This window comes from Glandiceps talaboti, chromosome 9 (assembly GCF_964340395.1).
Source record: "Glandiceps talaboti chromosome 9, keGlaTala1.1, whole genome shotgun sequence".
NCBI lineage: Eukaryota > Metazoa > Hemichordata > Enteropneusta > Spengelidae > Glandiceps > Glandiceps talaboti.
In genome coordinates, this window is record NC_135557.1 from 22380006 (window position 1) to 22402439 (window position 22434).

The following is a 22434-nucleotide window of genomic DNA, read 5'->3' on the forward strand; positions in this document are numbered from 1 at the left end:
AGATACAGTGGGAAGCTGCTTTGTACGGACATGATAAATCCATCGAGTTTGTAAAGTCTGCCGCCATCACTCAGCTTTCACAAAATTGTTTTTTTATTAGGTTTATACATACAGGGGATTATACATATATCAATCCTCATATATACACATTGCGTACATACGTAAAGGGATGAAGAAAAAACAAAATGACAAAAAAACCATGACATAATTCAAAATTCATTTAAAAAAAAAACAATGTTGTTTTTCAGTAAGAGTTATATACCAGGATAGGGAGATAGATAAAATATATAGCTATAAAGATTGGGTTTTAATCTACAAAAATGTTTGAATATAGTTAAAAAAATTAGATATATTTAAAGTAATAACGTTGTCGGTGTGTGAACGTTATGTGACTGCAATGAAATGGCATTCCCACCACACTGTACTATATTCAAACCTTCAAAGTGCATTGTCCGTGTTTAAAATTCTAGGAAAACTCTCTATTGAAATGAGTCTACGTAAGTTTTGATGATTGCGGCCTGTGATTTCAGCTTGGAGGCAATACTTGATAGATACGCTGATAGTGTCGGAAAAGGTGTTACCGCTATCCCAGATTAGACGACTTGAGGTCGATTCCTGGAAGGAAGAAGGAAGGAAGCCTTTCTGGGCTAAAGAAGTAACGGATGAAAAACTAAACTCGATACGGATTCCTAGAGCGAGGATAGAAAACACAGACAGTGCAGTAGTGGCAATTTGATAGCATCATTGATCGTATTGAAAACTGACTTCTTGTTAGCATTATCACAGTAATTACGATACCTCACATAGCATTTTCACAGCCGTCGGCAATCGTTCAATACAATTTCTACCTTTTTCCAAATATTGTAATCCTTTTGAACGTATTTTGAGATATAAATAACTCGTTTTATTTCTTTTACTCAAAATCATTACAAAATTCTGAATTTTCGACTTATTGTTTTAGGCGGGAACTGCATGTCGTCTGCTTAAAGATTGCTTCAGGGATCAACAGGTCCATAATTACATTCAGTGACGTGCACCAATATTCAGAATACTTAGTAATGGCAATGCCTCCAGGCTTCCCTTTTTTAGATTTCGTAAAGTATTGACATAGAGTTATTTTCCTGTCGACTTCATTTGATAGCCGACAACGTGACGATCGACTTTTTGCCATGTTGATTTTTTGTTGATGTCGTCTGCCGAACTAAGACCAATGTTGGTCCTCTCGTTATGATGGCATAAACATTCATTACTACTTTTCAACATTGCTAATTAATCCAGAGTTAAGTATACTTTTAAATCATTAGTCATAGAGGACCACGTCGGCCAGTTGCAAATGCTTATTGAAAGCCCCAATAATTTGCTTTTGAGTGCTTTTCATGATTCGTTCCCGCTTTTGATAGTACGGAAGTTGGCTGCTTTTTTGCCAATTGCTTTGTGCGACTGTATTGTGTGCGCAAAAGCTTTTAAGCGAGTTGACAAATTACAGTAACCGGAGTCGGTAAAAGGGATAGGAAAGAACCGAGGTAAGGTTTGACGTGTTTTGTTATAAACCCGTATCCGCTACTACCGGGGTGCTTTCACCGTGCCAAGTTCTTCTACTCGCCCTGGTTCCTGATCGGGAAATGAAGCAATGGATACGCTGTCTACTTGTTACTTTATATACCATTATTGTTAGTCTTTCTGAAAAGAAACAAAGTGGTTCAAACGACAACTAATTTTTTACTTTTAAAAGACATAATCGATATGTCTGTATTGAAGACTGTGTTGACAGTTCTTTCCAATACATATTACGTTTATTTGTGTGATTCGTTATATTCTTATTTTCGTATTCAGAGATTTTATGGATTCGTCGTCGGGTTGGCTTCTTACTTATACATCTTGACTTTAACATCATCGACGACATGCTAGATATATAGGAATGGATAATATTTGAATCACAAATGATGGTGAATTAGTTACATTAAATCTCAATTGACTATCTTGACATGTATCGTTACTGAGTGTATTCATGTCTATAACATAATCGGATAGTCTGTTCCTGTGGACTATATTTATTGGACTATTTTTTCTTAAAGGGACACAATCTCAATTTATTGTCCTTTAAAGTAAATGTAAACATTGGTAATACATAATATAAAAATAAAAATTCATTTGGGAGCAGATCTGACACAAGGCAGTGGGTGGTTAGGTATGGAAAACAATACGTTTATTTATATTTTTCGATTTGTTGGTAACTCCAGTCGAAGAAAAAATAAACCACAGATATATAGCAACGTGTTGAATATTTGATGCAGCAGGACAAACTTCGACTTCCAGTAGTGCATCAGAGAAAATAAGTAACATATATCAAATAATGTAGATAAGTATGTAGTATAAGGGTTTTATTTTTTATTTTTCATCGATTCATACTTATTACAGGATCACTGAATAAGTATTAAAGTTCGGAATTCTAGCTCCACTCATTAATTTGACAAGACCATATACAGATTGTATATGTCGGTAGTAGGTGAGAAGTATTCTTCCACTACTCTACAATATATGGAATGTGAGAAGTATTCCCCCCCCCCACTCTACAGTATATGGAATGTGGGAAGTATCAACCCCCCCCCCCGACTCTACAGTATATGGAATGTGAGAAGTATTCTTCCCCCACTCTACAGTATATGGAATGTGGGAAGTATTCTCCACCCCCACTCAACAGTATATGGACTTTGGGAAGTATTCCCCCCCCCTCCCACTCTACAGTATATGGAATTACAAAGCAGTCCTGGTTTTCTTCAATGATTTAATAAAGAAAGTTGAACATTTCTAACTTCGGCGTTAGCAATTCTTGTCCAACATTACAATGTAAGCTTGGTTGACAGCAGTTATATAAGTAGTATTACTTTGCAGTATTGACACTGTTGTTGTTTTCATGAAAAAGGAAGTATGTGCACTTCGTGACAACATTCTCAGAAAATCAAAGGTCTTCAAATCTCTCTCTACATTTCGCCACATGATTGCATGTGTCCTGCCCTTTTGAAATCAATTAAATAAAGGTTTGGGTTCACTGTCTTGTTTTTCTTAAACAAAGTTACACTTAAAGTTGAAGGATTTTATTTCCGAAGTAAGTACAATATTGATGATTAGGTACGGTTTGGCGATAGCGTTACAGTAACAATAGCAGGATCTGGGGGTTGAGAAGCACTTCTACGGGCTGTTGCAGATTCATGCACTGACATGGTATGTCTGGGATGAACACACATTTACAGTACCTGTAGATTCGTCAAGTCAATAACTTTGCTTTCCTTTTTAGTTCCATCATTATATGATGTGATTTTCTCTGTATTCAGTAGTCTGAGTTACGTGATGTCACCCAACATCAGATAAATGGCCATTACCCGAAACACCTCAACACATTTTACAAGAGCATTTTACAAGTCAAATAGTGCGTGGATATTGACAATAAATACCTCGCAGTGTACTGACAGTTATTTATATACAAAAGGGTAAAAATCATCCTGTAAGAATTGAATGGCGTTCTTTAATATTTCCAGAGTGAATATCTAGACATGGGAGTAGTAATGGGTCTGATAGGGTGGAAATGGCCAATGTTTGACCGCCGTCGTCGTTATCCATCAACAAACCGGAGGCGCAATCATGGTGTTTCCCGCTTTCAAAAGGTGTTCACTGACTTGTAACCGGAACTACTTTCTGGGTGATTTTCGTTCTGCAATCTTCCCTTCAAATATCTTTCTTTTCCTAGTTCTAAATGCTATCACGTCATTTCACTCTAATCGTCGTGTTCGTAGTGAGATGGCCACTGATTGTATTAGGGAGTTATTGCCTGATCGCGGAAGTACACATGACTAGTTACTGTCGCCTTGATTACAACCACGATCAAAATAACCAGCGCCGGCGATTATACAGATACATACACCCTGACTATATGCATTCAACTGGATGTGTTTACATTTTTCTACGGTCATCGTGTGACAGATATCCACAGTGATCAGAAATGTCAAAGTGTATCAGTTAAAAAGTTTGTTCGTTATTCACAAGATCTCATTTTTGTTACAGCACACACGTGCATACTAATGTACGCAAATTCACCGTGATCCGAATGGTCAAAAACAATCTTAGAGTAAAACTTCCTGTGTGCCTGGTTAAAGCAGACAGTTTGACAGTGACATGAACATATTCCCGCCATATTCGAGGCTGATACACAAACATTCCGAACAAAATTGAAGTGTCCTCTTAAATTTTGTTTCTTCAATTTACGATTCATTTTTTGTGCGGTCCAATAATGTATGTTTCTATTCCACGGGAACAAACTCAGAAATTCACATCATGTGATGGCCAGAAATGACTGTAGGAAACAAACCCTGTTTGTGTACAAGGTCTCTTTCCAGTTGAGCTAGACAACCCTACGTATCTTCGCGCCAAAAGTGATAACGCAGACTACAATAACGTCACCAGTTTGTCAGTCTTAGAATAAACCACACACTCTATGCATAATGTAACTCAACGTATGTTTGCTGTCGACTCCATATTTGACATTACCATTGCACAGAAACTTATCACACAACAAACTTTCCAATAGTAATTTTCAATGCTTAAACAGGAATTTGGGCAGCACTTCTTCTGGGGCAAATATAAAATTGAAATTTATGAACTGTTTTAGTACAAATTAATATGTCGGTGATTGCAGGGATGTTCGATGTCAACAACACAATGGTCATTTGCACTATTAACAGAAATGCTATCAAAATGGAATCTAAAGAAATATGTTGGCCAACATTGAAAAATAGCATTGTACAATATTGTTGATAATCTAAACACTGCTTAGCTTCCGGTATAACTCAATCGGACAGTGAAAGTAAAATACTTTAACTTATTTTACCAAAGCTAGAAACGAATGGACGCATGTACAGAACAGCACACATGTGTGTGTGTGTGTGTGTGTGTGTGTGTGTGTGTGTGTGTGTGTGTGTGTGCGCGCGCGCGCGTAAATATGTCTATCCATGCGTCTTCTGAAATATACAAAGTTGCTACTGAATTACGCAGATCAAACTGAATTAGATAATATGATCTCCATAGACTCTCTAATATTAAATATTAAAACTTCAAATATACTCTAAACTACTTGAATAGCTATACATCATACTGGTCTGATTCAATTACAATTGAACTACTACTACCACTACTACATGCAAGGTACCTTCATATGGGCTAAGAGAGAAGGACGAGCATGGACGGACACACATATATGTACATATGGTTACATATACACACGTGAACATAATCATATAGACATACCTACATACATACATACATACATACATACATACATACATACATACATACATACATACACACACATACATACATACATACACACACATACCTACCTACATACATACATACATACATACATACATACATACATACATACATACATACACACACACACATACACACACATACACACATACATACATACATACATACATACATACATACATACATACATACATACATACATACATACATACATACATACATACATGGATACAATTTAAACTGGCCGTTATGGGAATTAAATTCGAGTCATGCATATATATTTTAACTGAAAGAGAAAGAAATCAAAATTTATTTTTAGCGATGACAAAATCATATTCACTTAGTTTCCATGGATACGCTATACCATAGTATCATATAATTTAAAGTGCAGCCACAACACGTACACGTGTGTTTGTTTGTGCACGGTAAAAATTAGGCAACTCTGGACAGTGTTCTATTTCAAGGAAACCATCACTCCTGAAATTGCAGATTCAAATATTTGTATTTCGTCGCCAATGTGATTTTATTGTTAAAAGATCCAATTTATCATGTTGGCATTTATGTGAAGGTTTGATGGACAATGTGACATTGGTAGGTAGGGAACAAAGAGAGGGTCGTTATTGAACAGTAGCACAATTCAATTCACCCGAGCCTGCCACTTCAGCCTAAATGGACAACGATTGAATAAAACGCTGTTGTTCTTACTAACAGCCTGATTGAATGACATATTTTTGTAACAAAATTCTCCCCTGATAGTTGCAGGAGTCCGTCGAGCAAAGTGTCAAGTCCCCGCAGAATCGGATCACATTTTACGCTTTAGTGCTTAAATATATTGTAAAAGCGACTAAGAATTAATTACATTGAGAATAGGATAGGAGCATAAAGCTGAATCCCCTGGTGAAGCGAATTAGCTTTAGTCTGCCTACAATAATGGATGTTATATCATATATTTGGTGTAGTTTAATATCGTCATACATCATAATGTTAAATGTTGTCTCCAATGTATCGTCAACTCATGCGTACACTGCACTCTGTTTTCGCGCCAATATCGTAGTCGTGCACTCTACTTTCGCGCCAATATCGCGCCAATATCGTAGCCATGGACTCTCTTTTTGCGCCAGTATCATAGGCGTCACGGTAGACTATATTTTCGTGCCAAAATCATATCCGCGCACTGTTTTCCCGTAATGTTAATTTCATATTTGTACACTCTACTTTCGCGCTAATGTCGTCATTGTGCAGCATGCAAGTTTCGCGCCAATGTCGTAGTCGTGATCGCTGCTTTCGCGCCAATATCGTAGTCTGCAAGTTTCGCGCCAACATCATATCGTAGTCTTGCACCCAGTTTCGCGCCAATTTGCACAGCTAGAAGCACCAAGGCAATATGATAAAGATTTGAATGTAACTGAAGGAAATTGTTAATAAGATAGCATTATCTTTTGACACTATGATATATATTTTAGTTGAAAAATAACATTTGAAGGACCCCATGCTGTACAAATTCGAAGTCATCGATCAAAGTATTATGTGAAACATTGACTGTTCGTTTGCAATTTATTTCGTACCATATTCCATGGTGCAGCGATGGTGTGAAAATGTCTGTAATATTAATTTTTGTTTAGGAGTTTATGTTAAATATTATGGTGATTATAATATTACAACATAAAACGTCAAAAATGTTAACAATAGCAAAAACAAAATTCTTGCTTCTTGGGATAACAACAAATTACAATGATATGGCCGTCTCTCCAAAATTTATATTTTCAACGCTGGTCATACAATATTATCCCGCCATAAATAATCCTAAGTTTGTTTACATAATTTTATTGTTAAATAAATTTGACACGGTCTCCATGTTATTCCAAATATTAGAACAGAGATTTGACCCTTGCTTTTCATTTTTTTTAAATCACATATCTGTTTATCCTATTATGACTACTAAAACAATTGATGTACTTTGGGGAAGATAAGGGCTGAAAATTGAAGCAAAAAAAATGGCATATAACGAACATTATGATTTACTCGGTTGCTATGTAGTTTTGAAATGCACGGAATGTGTTTGTATAGCGGTGCATTTGACAAGGTTACCCTGGTAACAGTGAGAAGGAAATCTGATAAAATATACACATTTCACCGTTAGTCCGCTTTGTCAAATTTTAAGAAGACATAGATTGTATGTATTATTTTATTAATTCATTTATTTATCTGTTTATTCGTGTATTTTATTTTGGAGGAGCACTTTTAAAATGTAGAGTTACCATGCATTCAACGTTTTTTGCCTGGTAACATGATGATTGAGGGTGTCTAGTAAAATTTACACAGTTTCCCCTACGGAAGCTCGGTAAAACGCCCGCGGATCTTCGGTAGATTTTACCGACATATTTACTGGTCGGTCTGCCTGTCATGGGGAGACATTTTGAATACAGCAGAACACGTACGCTTTGAAACTAAAATCAGACAGGAAGGGGGCGCTACCTAGGCTCAACGTGAACTTTAAGATAGAGAGAATCGTTTCACGTACATTATTACAGTATGTTGAATACTTTGTTTTTCGTCATTTTTTTTGTACCAAAAGAGTCATTTCTTTGATTTTTAACAGAAAGCGTTACTGTATATTAATAAACTGACAAGCAAACAGCAAGGTTCACAAATTTGATCTAATTACAGATACCGATGTCGAGGATGCAAATTCACTGATTTTGTTTTCTTCCCTTGGAATGGTTGCCCCAGGCTCGTCATTATCACCGACACAACGTGAACGTCAATATAAAGTGTACTCGGAATGAATATTAAATACACAGAAGCTTGAAGTCAACTTTCTTTCATGCGACAAATGTCAAAAAGATGTCGTCAACTCTCGTTCATACGACAAATGACAAAAAGTGTCGTCAACTGTCTTCATGCTTTGAATTTAAAAAAAATCAACTACCGTTCATACTATGAATGTTAAAAAATGTCAACTATCTGTCATACGACGAATGTCAAAAAATGTCGTCAACTATCTTCATACTATGAATTTCAAAAAGTCAACTATCTTCATACTATGAATTTCAAAAAGTCAACTATCTTTCATACTATGGACTTTTCAAAAAATGACAACTAAGTTTGTTTCATGCCATGAAAATGTCGCCAACTTTGTATCATTCTATGAATTTCAAAAATGTCGCCAACTTGTTTCATACTATGAATTTTCATAAATATAGTCATCTTTGTTCTACTCTATGAATTTTCAAAAAATGTCAAATTTGTATCGTTTCACCCTTCTACGAATGTCAAAAAAGTCCTCAAATTTGTTTCATGCCATGAAATTTCAACAATGTCACCTATCATTAACATCATGAATTTCGAAAAAAAATCTTTATGAAATTTATACAATGAATTTCAAAAAAGTCGTCAACTTTAAATTTGTTTCATCCTACGAATTCAAAAAAAGAAGTCAAATGTGTTTCATACCGTGAATTTAAAAACAATAAGTATTTTTTTACTAGATATACATTGTATGTCAAAAATATTAAGTTGCATACGACTAAAATATCAATTCTGTTTTATATTATGAATTTAAAAAAAAAATCATGTATCTTCTATACTATGAATTTCTTTCATACTGCGAATTTCACAAAGTGTCATCAACTCTGTCGTATGATAAATTAAAAAGATAAGAAATACAACTAAATGTATAAATGAACATTTTGTGTATATGATTGCTAACACCGAATTTAAAACATCAAGTTATAAAAAAAATTATCTTTCTTTTTCTAGTTTAAAATTATATTGATTTTCCTTTGGAAACAACGAAATTTTCTAGCGTGTGATTAGATAGGGATGTGGTAGAGAATAGTAGAATACAATGATATATAGTTACTCATGAAAGATATTATTATAATGTTTTATGCACACCTTAGACATGTAGATATATTTAACGACAAAGTTAGTGAAATAATCGAAAAATCACCCAAATAATAAATGGAATTTTTTTCATGGCTTTAAAAAAAGATTATTCCAATTCCCACAGCTGAACTTAAAAGGTTCTGTATCCTCGGTATAATAAGTTCATCGTTGGCAAGTAGTGACAATTTACTTACAATCGCGTCTAAAATCTAAAATTAATGACAATATCAGAAAGATCTAAAATCACACACTGTAAAATAATATCATTATTGTACATACAATGAGTGCCTGTGACGTCATAATGTGTTCCGATCATGGAAACACTCTATAGACATAATTAAAAACGTATGGTGTTGAACCAAACAATACTCAGTCCCTGCAAATACCGCATTTTAAAAAGCACACATATTCGGTAAAAAAATCGTTACCTATTCATAAAATGGAGAGCAGGACTTCTAAAAGGAGAGTGCTTCTAATTGGACGTTAAATAGCGTCTCATTGATTTGAAATTTCACAAATATTAACCTTAGAACTGATTATCGTTAGATTGAAATGGAACTACTTCTAATAAATTGAGTAAACGTCAACAAGCAGACGATCAATTTTGGCGCGATTGAGCAAACGTTGTACAGTTTAGTTAGCCTTGATTTGAAGTCTGTTTTGATGAATATGTGACGGAAAGCAAAGAATAGACTCACAGAGATGCCTGGATAATTGATTGCTTGATTCAATTCAGGGCACGTTGTTTTTGACCTCTTGATAGCAGTTTTCGTTTTACAAACATTGCACGACGAAGCGAGAAAAGCCAAACATTGACATGAGAAAGAGTGACTTATAGACTAAGTGAAATGGGAACTCTTTCCATCTGAATCATAGTGCAATATACTTGACACTTTCAAAAATATGTGTCGTTCGAATGTTTGGCATGTCGTTTGAAAGTTTGCCTCCAATAACTTGAAAACTGTCGTCAAAATTGATATGCCTGACAGCTGAAAGTTGTCAAATTAAAATCTGTCAACAATTTGAAAATTGTCAAAAATTCTTCTGCTTGAAGGAAATGTTTCTTTAGATTTTGACGTGATTTTCCTTTTCAATTGCACAATATTAATATAACGAAAAAACTTCCGATGGGTGAAAAATGCAGTTAAATTTTCCCGCCAATAAGCTGAACACCGTGCTGTCGTCAAAATTTTTCAATATATAAAGTCTGTGCCTGACAGCCGTGCTTGACATATATCTTTACAGTATTCATATTTTACACTTGCAGTCGTAAATAAAGTAATGCCGACGTCATGTTTATAAATACTATCGTCAAAAAATTAAGCTCTTGGATGATTTAAAAAAAAATATTCAGTGTCTGCACTTTACTGTATGTTCTACTTATTATTTTTGGCATTTTTATAACGAAATTTCTCCTCAGAGTTGACAAAATTATTAAAACCAAGAAGATTCTAAATTCTATGACGAGATAATTGACGGTGATCAGAAAACCAACTTTTCGGTAATGGCATGATTGATACGAATTACTGACAATTACAATTTTGATCCAGCGTTGTGTTGAAATATATGAATGTTGATGTGAACTTGTATCCGATGCTAGCTTATATGTGTCTAGTATGGTATATCAGTCTCATTTTGTTCAGAGAGATTATAATACAAGAACAAAAAGTGCACAACTAAGACAATATCCGTTCATTTCCTAGGAAATTGTCTGCAATATTACAACTTTCCCTACAGTAATTACAAAAGAATAGATACCAAGACTCGGTCCTTCCGCTTTCAAATTTTGTTCTGATCCGGTGAACATTGTCGGCCGCCTTTTCAATGTTCCTCTCTATTATCAATTAACCCGTTTAGTGAAGATCCAAGAGACGAACTCGATTTGGCTTTCATCACTTTTATTTAATTAACTACTAAGAGGGTCTGATGTTACACTCATTTACGTTCTGTCTCAAATTCCCGCCAAGCGGCACCCGTGCCGTGCTCCCCTATCTCTCCCTACCTAAATACTAACGGATCCGATCTTTGGTATAGGTTTTAATCCGAGTTTCGCACAGCTATCACCTAAAACTCTGCACTTAACTAAAAGGGTGTTAACATTTTCAAGAAATTCTTCTTTTTGTGTGTTTGTTTATGATTAAAGGCAAATGTATATCAAAGTAATGAATATACAATCGCAAATGAACGCGAAATTCAGAAAATATATCTAAAGTATGTTTGACATCATCTTTGTGCCAGAGGTTTTGGGGTGTTAACGTCAATATTCTCTCATCATATGATGCAGTGTATATATCGTATTAGTATTTGCCTAAAACTGCAGTTCAAGTGTTCACATCACTCGACCTGTGAAGGGCCTACTGCTATCCGTTTCACTCGACTTGTGGAGGGCCTACTGCTATCCGATTTGAGGACGGCTGACTGCTAAAATATGTGAATGTCAGCTTTACAAAGAAACCAGTAAGAGTGCATGCTATGCATCCACTCCACAGACTGACAAACTTGAGTGGGATTTGGAGAACTTCTCTTGGAGTGTTTTTTTATCCATTGTACAAATGTTTTCAAGTCCTATTCCAATATGTTTGTACCAACACATAGAATTGTCTTACGATTGATCATTAGTACCTCGTTCCCCCTTCCCCCGTGGGGGACGGGGTAAGGGTTATGCAAACAAATTGCTTTCAAGACTGTAACGTTTGGCCATGTACACATTTTTATCACTTGAAATTTGTTATCCAAAATGAGGGATGGTGGTGCTTTTAAATAACACATTTTCCCTTGTTAGACAAAATTCTAATATTAAGATTTTAAAGTTTGTGCACATTAAGAAGCATTGTTGTCATATCAATTGCTGAATATCATCTTTAACGAGGAATTTCATAAGTTTTATTATAAAACACATAATTATTTTTTATTATTGTGAATTTCTACAATATTGTGTATTTTTGCGACCTGTTTTCAGCCACTTATCACTTCACGTCCGGTGTTTTGTTCATGTTCACTGCAAAAAGACATTCGTCATTGCTCGTACGAGAGAGTTGAAATGTTGTGCATATTTAGTAAGTTAGGGGGTACCGCTAGAATGGAAGGATCCCCTTTCATGGCCAAGATAATCAAATTATGAGTAAATGGAAGAACGGGGAAACAGATTATGGATTTTCTTTCCTTTATTTTTATTGGATTAAACACGCTGCTGATCTTTGACTTGTGTAGTGATATCTGGAAGCTAAAGAAATCTGTACAACCGCACAGAGAGACTGTTTAGAATGAGTGCAAAAAAGCGTACACCTGTGTTTCCATTTAAAATAAAGTTTTGCCGCCAGCTAGAAATTCAACTTCGAAATACTGTACAAAGTCAGAAAAGTTAACTAAGTGCGGTAAAATAACAAAGTTTTGAACTGGTTTGAATTGGAGTAAAGCATCAGACTTGGTACTCACAACTCTTCGACGTCACTATATCTAATTTGGCGCCAAAAGCTACCAGACGATAGTAAATTTCGTGCAATAACCGTGTCATTTCTCAGGTAACCAAATACAGACTTAAACTTTGAACGCTGCTCTTGAACTATTAGGTTTGTTGCCACTATGACACATTTCCTTTCCATGTTTAATTTTTATTTTTAAAAAAGATTCAAATTTGATTTTGAATACACTTTCGATACACTTTAGGCATCTGAGTAACAGTTTTGATTTCATTTTCCACCAGTTAGCTAATAACAACCGTTACTGTATTATTCACCAGTAGGGTTACGTTCGTGACTTGAAATCTGAGAATGCAAAATATATGAAATTGAAATCTATCATCCGCTAGGTAAATGTCTGTTCCCGCCAAATCTGCTCATTTTGACGACATGTGTCGTGATGTAGAAATGCACAAAATTCTAAGGATAAAACAATTTTGTTACATTGTAACCATACACCATGGCTTCTGGGTCTTTTCTAAATTGAGTTTCTCCAATACATTACCCCCGATTTGATTTGCGTGGTTTACACGGGGTCAAAATAGAATTTCCCGTTGTTGTCGAAGTCTTTAAGTTTCAAGGCTCGTGTCCACTCCCATTATCTTGGATAAAGAGCAAACAACACAAGACATCATATATAGTAGTGATATACGCTGTTGTAGTAAGCCAAACTCAAGTCTTTATAAGTCTTACATTTCCTATTTCATCTTTTGCACATATACATACTGTCGTGCTAAGTTGATTGCATCAAAATAAGCCTATAACATCGGATAAAACGTTTAATTTCATTCTAGATTTTTTTTACTTAAAATAGAACACGTGGATCAAATAATAACATTACCAAAGTATGATATAATTACACTAGATCATTGAATACTAATCAACGTAAGTTTTGGCAGCAGTTCGATACTTTTTATTTGACCCTAAACTGACGAATTTGTCCCATAAATGTGTACGTGTTAATGTTGCAGGGGGAGATGGGTGCGATATCTTGCATCTATAAATTAGCATATAAGAAATATATATTTCTTCGTTCGACCGAAGTGCGCTGTGACAAACCTTCAGGTGTAATTATGAAAGTAAGAATGCAGTCAGTGACGACGATAATGAGGAACGCTATACTATTATAGAAAAAGTGATGTCGTAAGAAACGACCCTGAAGTAAAAGTTAAACAGATAATTTCAAGGTCTCGTTGCAGTATTTTAGACCAAACCTAGAAACAAACGATCAATGATATTCTTGTTATTATAAAATGACTAAAAATTCCAAAGTTTATCTCAAGTTAAGCGGCTACAATCAGTAAGGTTACTTTCTTTTTGTAATTACTGAGAATGGGTTTAACTAATTTATTTCTGAGGCATATTCAACGTTACAACATTTAATTATTATCAATAATTAAGGAAAGCCTCGTTCTCATGTTTGTGTTGGACTTTATCAATAAACATTCGGGATGAAGTATGTGTATAAAGTATGAACTATGACCTTTTAGATAAAACAATACAATTAAAATGTTGTCAATGTTAGTATTAATATTTAAATTTTGTCTTTGACCTCTATTATTCGTTGAAGTCAAACTCCGTAGTCATACACATTATTTTTATGTGCAGTGAACTAGCTTTCAAATTGCACAAGTCCTAACTCAGTGTACTAGCTATCAAATTGTACACGTCCTAACTCTGTGTAATAGCTATCAAATTACACACGTCCTAACTCAGTGTAGTAGCTATCAAACTGTACACGTCCTAACTCTGTGTAATAGCTATCAAATTACACACGTCCTAACTCAGTGTAGTAGCTATCAAACTGTACACGTCCTAACTCTATGTACTAGCTATCAAATTGTACACGTCCTAACTCTGTGTACTAGCTATCAAACTGTACACGTCCTAACTCTGTGTACTAGCTATCAAACTGTACACGTCCTAACTCAGTGTACTAGGTATCAAATTGTACACGTCCTAACTCTGTGTACTAGCTATCAAACTGTACACGTCCTAACTCTGTGTACTAGCTATCAAACTGTACACGTCCTAACTCTGTGTACTAGCTATCAAATTGTACACGTCCTAACTCTGTGTACTAGCTATCAAACTGTACACGTCCTAAGTCTGTGTACTAGCTATCAAACTGTACACGTCCTAACTCTGTGTACTAGCTATCAAACTGTACACGTCCTAACTCAGTGTACTAGGTATCAAACTGTACACGTCCTAACTCTTTGTACTAGCTATCAAATTGTACACGTCCTAACTCTGTGTACTAGCTATCAAACTGTACACGTCCTAACTCTGTGTACTAGCTATCAAACTGTACACGTCCTAACTCTGTGTACTAGCTATCAAACTGTACACGTCCTAACTCTGTGTACTAGCTATCAAACTGTACACGTCCTAACTCAGTGTACTAGGTATCAAACTGTACACGTCCTAACTCTTTGTACTAGCTATCAAATTGTACACGTCCTAACTCAGTGTACTAGCTATCAAATTGTACACGTCCTAACTCTTTGTACTAGCTATCAAATTGTACACGTCCTAACTCAGTGTACTAGGTATCAAACTGTACACGTCCTAACTCTGTGTAGCTATCAAATTGTACACGTCCTAACTCAGTGTATTAGGTATCGAATTGTACACGTCCTGACTCTCTGTACTTGCTATCAAATTGTATAAGTCCAAAGCCTGTAGTCGTACACGAGGTTAATTTTCTGATAAAGAGTGGCTTTCCAACCTTCACAAGACCAACGTTACTCTGATAAGATTTGATTAACCTTTTCCTGAAGTCTACAGTGTAGCAGTAAACGTTCTTCAATCTTAGCTAATTTACCATCATTTGTCGGTGCAACATTCTCTTCTTCATTTCAATAACGTCTTTGCCTACATTTTCCTTTTGAACGACCCCGACTTTTGTGGCTAATTGTTGGTAGTATTGAAAACACGCCAGGTAGTGTTAGAGTATTAGCATTTAAGTGCTCTTCTGTGAACGGTGTCATTTTTCACGATTTCATGAAAGGTTGCCCGGGGCATTGCTTCTATGACAGGGTTTTGAACTGTATTATGTTGATTTCCCGCCTAATGGATACACGAACCAGAGCGACGCCGACATGAAATTCAACAATTTGGAGGAAAATTGGAAATTTCCTCGAGAATTTCCAGAACACTTTCCGTTTACATGGCGCGAAAGGAAATCTGCCGACACAAGGAAAGTTGAAATGAATGTTGCTGTCTGTTTCATTCACCTTCACTCATAGTCATGATAATTCGCGCCATTCACAAAAAAAAGGATTACTTCCCAGGAACAAAATAGCGGAACTGTTTTCAGAAGGAGATATTTAGCAAAAAGAGAAATAAATCGAAGGCGAAAAGGGAACCGCTGTTTACTGTTATTGGGCGATATTCTGACTCGAACACTATTCTAAATATTTCTATAGAAGTGTGGTATCCCATAGGATACAAATTGACTAAAATTGTTGTAAACGTTTAACCTATTGGCCCAGTATTATTTAACCTCTTGCCCCGCCATTTTTTAAAAAAAATTGTCGCGCCGTTTTAAAGCTTTTGCCGTGTCATTGCTTAAATTTTAACCGCGCCCCTTTTAAGCTGTTGTTGCGATATTTCTAAAACATTTAAAGTGTCATTTTTGAAACTTTTACTGCGACATTTAAAATACTTTCACCATGCAATTTGTGAAAATGTTGCGTCACAATTTTTGAAACGTTTACCGCGCCTTTTAAAACTATTTTAGTACTGTCATTTTAAAATCCAGCTAGGAATTTATTCTACAACGTCGTGTCACCATACCAGCTTTGACATATGTGCTTTGCTACTTCTTACCAAATGTTTAATGTTGGATTGCAAAGCTCCTGTACTTACTCAATCTTAGACATTTCCTCTACCATAACCAGGAAGTGGACATCTTTCGTGATCGAAACAAATATCCGTAGAGTCAAAACAAGGAAATCTTAAGTTACATAAAAAAGGAAAGGTGTATAAACCTAGAACGCGATGTAACAATGTTGCATTACCCAATCAGATTTCATTACGTGTCTTAGCCACCATGTTGGACTCCACACAGGTCCTTCTCTGTAATTTCCTTCACTGTTTCCTGTTGGCATTGCTGACTTGTTGTATGACATTGAGCAGGACAGAGGTCATTAGGAGTGAAGTTGTTGCCATAGAAACTACAATCTATCTTCATCAGTAGAGTATTAAATATGCTATCTTAATTAAGTATCAATTTGTGCCAATTGTCGTCAACTTTCAGGCAAGATGAGATTTTTTTGGCAATAATCTAACACAAAACATGTCTTTTGGCTGCATTCGTCTAACGTATTATAAAAAGCTTCCAATTAATTTTTACCAATTTAAAATACCAATAATAGTATCATTCAAATACGGGTCATACGTTTTGTAACAATTCGTATTATTTTATTATTTTAGCACGGCGTGTAATTGTTATCATGAAATCATAAAGTACACGCGTGGATGAAAATAGATTCGAACATATAAAAGACATGATTATGAACACATATTCTTTGGTTACTACTATAATTAAGAGGTTAAAGGTCACTAGAAAACAGAACTTCGAACAGCGGTACCTTGATATTGCGCAATAAGCCATGTTTTTAAAAAAATAATTTTGTGACATCATATACCTTTGTGATAAAACCCTTAGGGGCAGGTTTAATGTTATTGGTCTTTATCATCATGATCACAATGACAATTATGTTGAACATTTCTCGTCGTTATCTTGCAGGTAGTGGACAAATTCAACTGTGGCAGTTTCTTCTGGAATTATTATCAGACAGTAGCAACGCTCACTGTATAACATGGGAAGGCACCAACGGAGAATTCAAACTAACTGACCCGGATGAAGTTGCTCGACGTTGGGGAGAACGTAAAAGTAAACCAAACATGAATTATGACAAACTGAGTCGAGCTTTACGCTACTATTATGATAAGAACATTATGACCAAAGTACATGGAAAGCGATACGCATACAAATATGATTTTGCAGGACTTGCACAACAAATGCAGATGCATTCTGACCCAACGGCATATAAATACCAATCGGACTTTTCCTATCTACCGGGTTATGCACACGGCCCGAAACTCAACTTTGTTGGAACACCAATCGCCACTTCGTCCACAGGTTTGTTTGCATCGCCAACCTCGTACTGGTCCTCGCCCGCGGCGCCAAACATGTACCCGAATAGTCACGTGACACACCACCCTAGTCACATGTCGCCGCATATTGGATCATACTATGGCTGACGTCATTCAGACTATGTCAGTGTATTGTAGCTGAACTGGAGGACATACCAAACCATTACTTGTAAAGTTCAAGTTGACTGCCGATAGAGTTTTGGAAATCAGAATCAAATCAGAATTCGGGATGGGACGGCACAGCATAATTTTGATTTTTGATCAATATTAACATATTTTCGATATGATTTAATATTCTTTAATTTATTCCGAAATATGGTTACCAGGACGTAAGCAACTTGCTTTGTTCTATACCATTACATTATAGCTACTCTATAGCAGCAAAATACAGTTACCCTTTTACGGCATCATCACAATAGAGCCGTTTTACGACACATACCTACCATTAATTGACTGTATGGCTGTCTGAAGGACTTGCTGCAATATTTAGTCATACAGCTTATTTGCATGAATATGCTTCCTGTCAATTTTAGATAAAAATGTACTGACTTGAAAAGTCTTTCATGATAAGAAATGTGAAAGTTTCCAATGCATCATACCTGGCGATGTTGTATAGTTGTAGACTTTTTGTACTTCCCGTCTGCAAAGGCATTATATAAGAAGCAGTTATATAAAAAGACAACAACAACAACAACAACAACAACAACAACAACAACAACAATAATAACAACAACAACAACAATTAATGCATTTGATACTGGAAAATGTTTTATGATTTTGAAATAGTTGAAATTTACTAAGTTTTGTATTGTCAACACAAAAGAGTAGAATTTGTACACCTTTTGTCTCAATTCATTCCTTGAATGGTTAAATCATTGGATGTTTTACGACTGAGAGAGTGGAAACAACAGGAGATTTTTAAATTATATATTCAGATTACAAGCATGTCACGTGGCCCCATTACAATATTAATTATGTATTTGTACCAGATGTACCGCTGGTAATGTATTTAGATAAACAGGCTTAGCAGTATACACAAACACGAGTGTCGATTAGCCATATGATTTTACTGGGTGGGTAATATAACTTATATGTGACCTTTCGAAAGGTAAGATGTATAACCTGGAAGTCAATATTCAGATATATAGCGCTGGATTTCTATTTGTCAGGCATTATCAATGACCAGTTTGCATAGCCAGTATAACCACATAAACATAAAACCCAGTAACTATAAAAGACAAAACATTTGTGGCATGACTAAGATATGGTTCTACGTCCTATGTTTGCGGAGAAACAAGAATATTGATCTATCAGTACACAACCGGTCGTGCGATATTGAGGAAGTTTTTACGTGTAAATTTATGTTCAGTTACTTTTCGACTATGGTCACGCCCATTGTTGTCTTTATTTTTCAACTTGCAACTAGGCAGACATTAATTAGCATGTTTTAAGAATTCATTAATCTTTCATCAGATTACTATTAATTTATTGTTTATAAGTGGAAATTTTTTAGTTCCTTCTTACCATATCCCTACAAGTACCAGGATGTGTGACCTTTAGGTCAAAATTAAACTGTATTTGTCATTATTGTTATTTATTGAAAGGTCACAATATATAGACTATACCCTTGTCAAGCTGTCGACATGAACATTTTGTATCACGTTGTGACCATGGAGTAGACCCTTTCTGTTTTGAGATGAGTTGAAAAACACGATGTACATTCATTTACGTTTATAGCCAGGATGATAAAATAGAATCATGTTTGTATTTAAATGTAAATCATTAGCTTTATTGATAGATTTCTGAGGTTGAACTTTTATTCATTATCTTTGTTGTCAAAATTGTCAATAAAACGATAAACGTTTGAACAAACATCTGTGTATGTATGTATGTATGTATGTATGTATGTATGTATGTATGTATGTATGTATGTATGTATGTATGTATGTATGTATGTATGTATGTATGATGTATGTATGTATGTATGTATGTATGTATGTATGTATGTATGTATGTATGTATGTATGTATGTATGTATGTATGTATGATGTATGTATGTATGTATGTATGTATGTATGTATGTATGTATGTATGTATGTATGTATGTATGTATGTATGTACGTACGTACGTACGTACGTATGCCTGCCTGCTAGTCTGCCTGTTTGTTTGTTTGTTTGTTTGTTTGTACGTACGCACGTGAGTGCGTGCGTGCGTGCGTTCGTTCGTAAACATATACATACGTATACATGCATACACACATACATGCACACACATACATACACACATGCATGCATGCATACATACATACATACATACATACATACATACATACATACATACATACATACATGTATACATACATACATACATACATACATACATACATACATACATACATACATACATACATACATATATACATACATACATACATCATACATACATACATACATACATACATACATACATACATACATACATATATACATACATACATACATCATACATATGTACATACATGCATATACATGTACATACATACATACATACATACATACATACATACATACATACATACATACATACATACATACATACATACATACATACATACATACATACATACATAACTAATGAAACTCATAAAACATTTTTTTATAATGTACACAGAGTTTGTTGTTTATTTGCATTCTTCCTTTGTAGTGTATTACATATTGGTATGTGTTCAATACAAGTATATACAAGGTTTATTTCTTTCAAAAAGTAAAACTAACTTTGACAGACAAAACTGAAAAGAAATAGAAATGATAGCAGCAAGTTCTAGTTCAATTTTTAATCTTGGCTTGAAGCATGTCTTTTAGCCTTATAACAGTACGAATGACAGGATGTAGTTCAACTGATATGGTATGATGTAGCAGACCTAGGGAATAACCAACTAAAAACTTAATTACAATCACACACATCACAACTGTCCAATCTCGTTTCCCACGTTCTTCTATTTTCATGAATGATCACTTTAAACATACAATTTTATTAGCAATTTATGACAGATTATTCATCATAATGGGCATGCGCAAAAACTATGGTCTGATTCTCCAAAACGATTGATATCATATCAATACAACTGATTGTCGAAAAGCATAGTACTGGGGGAATTTAAGATTTCAAAGTTTCCATTTATATTTGACAAGTAAGGACATCTGTATAGATACTTATGATTTGTTTTTGAACAGTAGCAATACGTGTCCGAATTGAAGACATCCTCCATTCTCACACACATACTCACAGCTGTTTGAGTGTCTGTGGTCACAAAACACCAGGATGTATTCATCCATATCAAATCGCTGAGATAGAAGCACGTTATAATGGCCAGTAATACACTATGGTTTCAAGTGTGAGTCATGGTAAAACTGTTTTGTTTCAATGTAGAATCAACAGTTTTACATGTACAATATACAAAACATAATATAAAATGCGCATGTTTATGCGCATGAACTCAAATGCGGCTGCTCGGTGACCTCTCATTCGTTGGTCACCTGATTTCAAAGTTGAAAGTTTGAACATAGCTGACCTCGTGTTGATTCAGGTCAAAATTTACATTGGCTCAAATTTGACTGAAATATTTCTATAATTTTAACTGTTGGAAGCTCAGTTCGGTGGGTTGTTCTCTCTAACACCACTATATGGAAGTAAAACTTTTTTCCCGTATGCTTTATTGCACGTCAAGTCAGTACAAACAACCTATATAAATCAAGTTGAATAGTTTATATATGTTAATCTACCTCGGGGTTCCCATGTCATTTTACTGGGTTCCAATTTTTTTTATAGAGTAGATGCTATGGAGAAACGTTGCCATTTTTACCTTACTCACCCTTTTTGTTACTGGTTTTCGAGAACTGATAAGTCTCAATACTATATTATTGTAAGCCTTTTTATTTCTGTTTAAAGTTATTTTGAACAGTTTCTAATTCTAAGTTGATGTAAAATGAACCTCAGTATGTACAGCTGAATATGATGATGTAGCGAAAGCTGGAGAATGATAAAGTGTAAAATCTCAACATAAACGTGTTGTCTTTAAATAAATAATATTATATTGCACAGTTAGGGGTAAATACATTGGAAAAGTCATTCACTTAATTGTTCTGAAGTCCTACTGTAATGTTTCACCACATTCCTTGAAAAAAAATCGACAAATCTCAAAGTAATGTGCAGTCTTGTTGACCCATAAGGGTAGGATTGTATTGTATAACTCAGCTCCAATGTCAAGGTTTTTAATATATATAGCATTACGAAGCATTCTTACAGAAGAACTACCAGTAGGCAGTCATCCAATGGACGCTTGTTGTAATAGTTCATGAATTGTGATGTCCAGTCGTTTCATAAATTCGATTTATCATTATGAGGACACGCAGCAAAAGAATTCACGTTTTCTCATGACTACTTTACAGTATACATGTAAAACTTACATGTAGTAAGACTTGGCAACTTCCCTCAAATATGACTCTCTGTGAAACAGAATCGAAAAGCTTATGCATGATTGATTTTCATAGCATAAAAGAAATGACCTGAGTGTTCATATAAATCACTTCTACGTCATAT

The 22434-nt window shown here is 35.1% G+C and overlaps 1 protein-coding gene across 1 annotated transcript in view; it reads left to right on the top strand.

Moving 5' to 3' along the window:
- LOC144440514 (transcriptional regulator ERG homolog) overlaps positions 1–18070 on the top strand; it is a 56078-nt gene extending 38008 nt beyond the window's left edge. Inside the window, exon 5 of the mRNA XM_078129904.1 lies at positions 17425–18070. Coding sequence (XP_077986030.1) covers positions 17425–17942 — 518 coding nt within the window. The 3' untranslated portion in view covers positions 17943–18070. The remainder of the gene's footprint in view (positions 1–17424) is intronic.
- The last annotated feature ends 4364 nt before the right edge of the window (positions 18071–22434 follow it).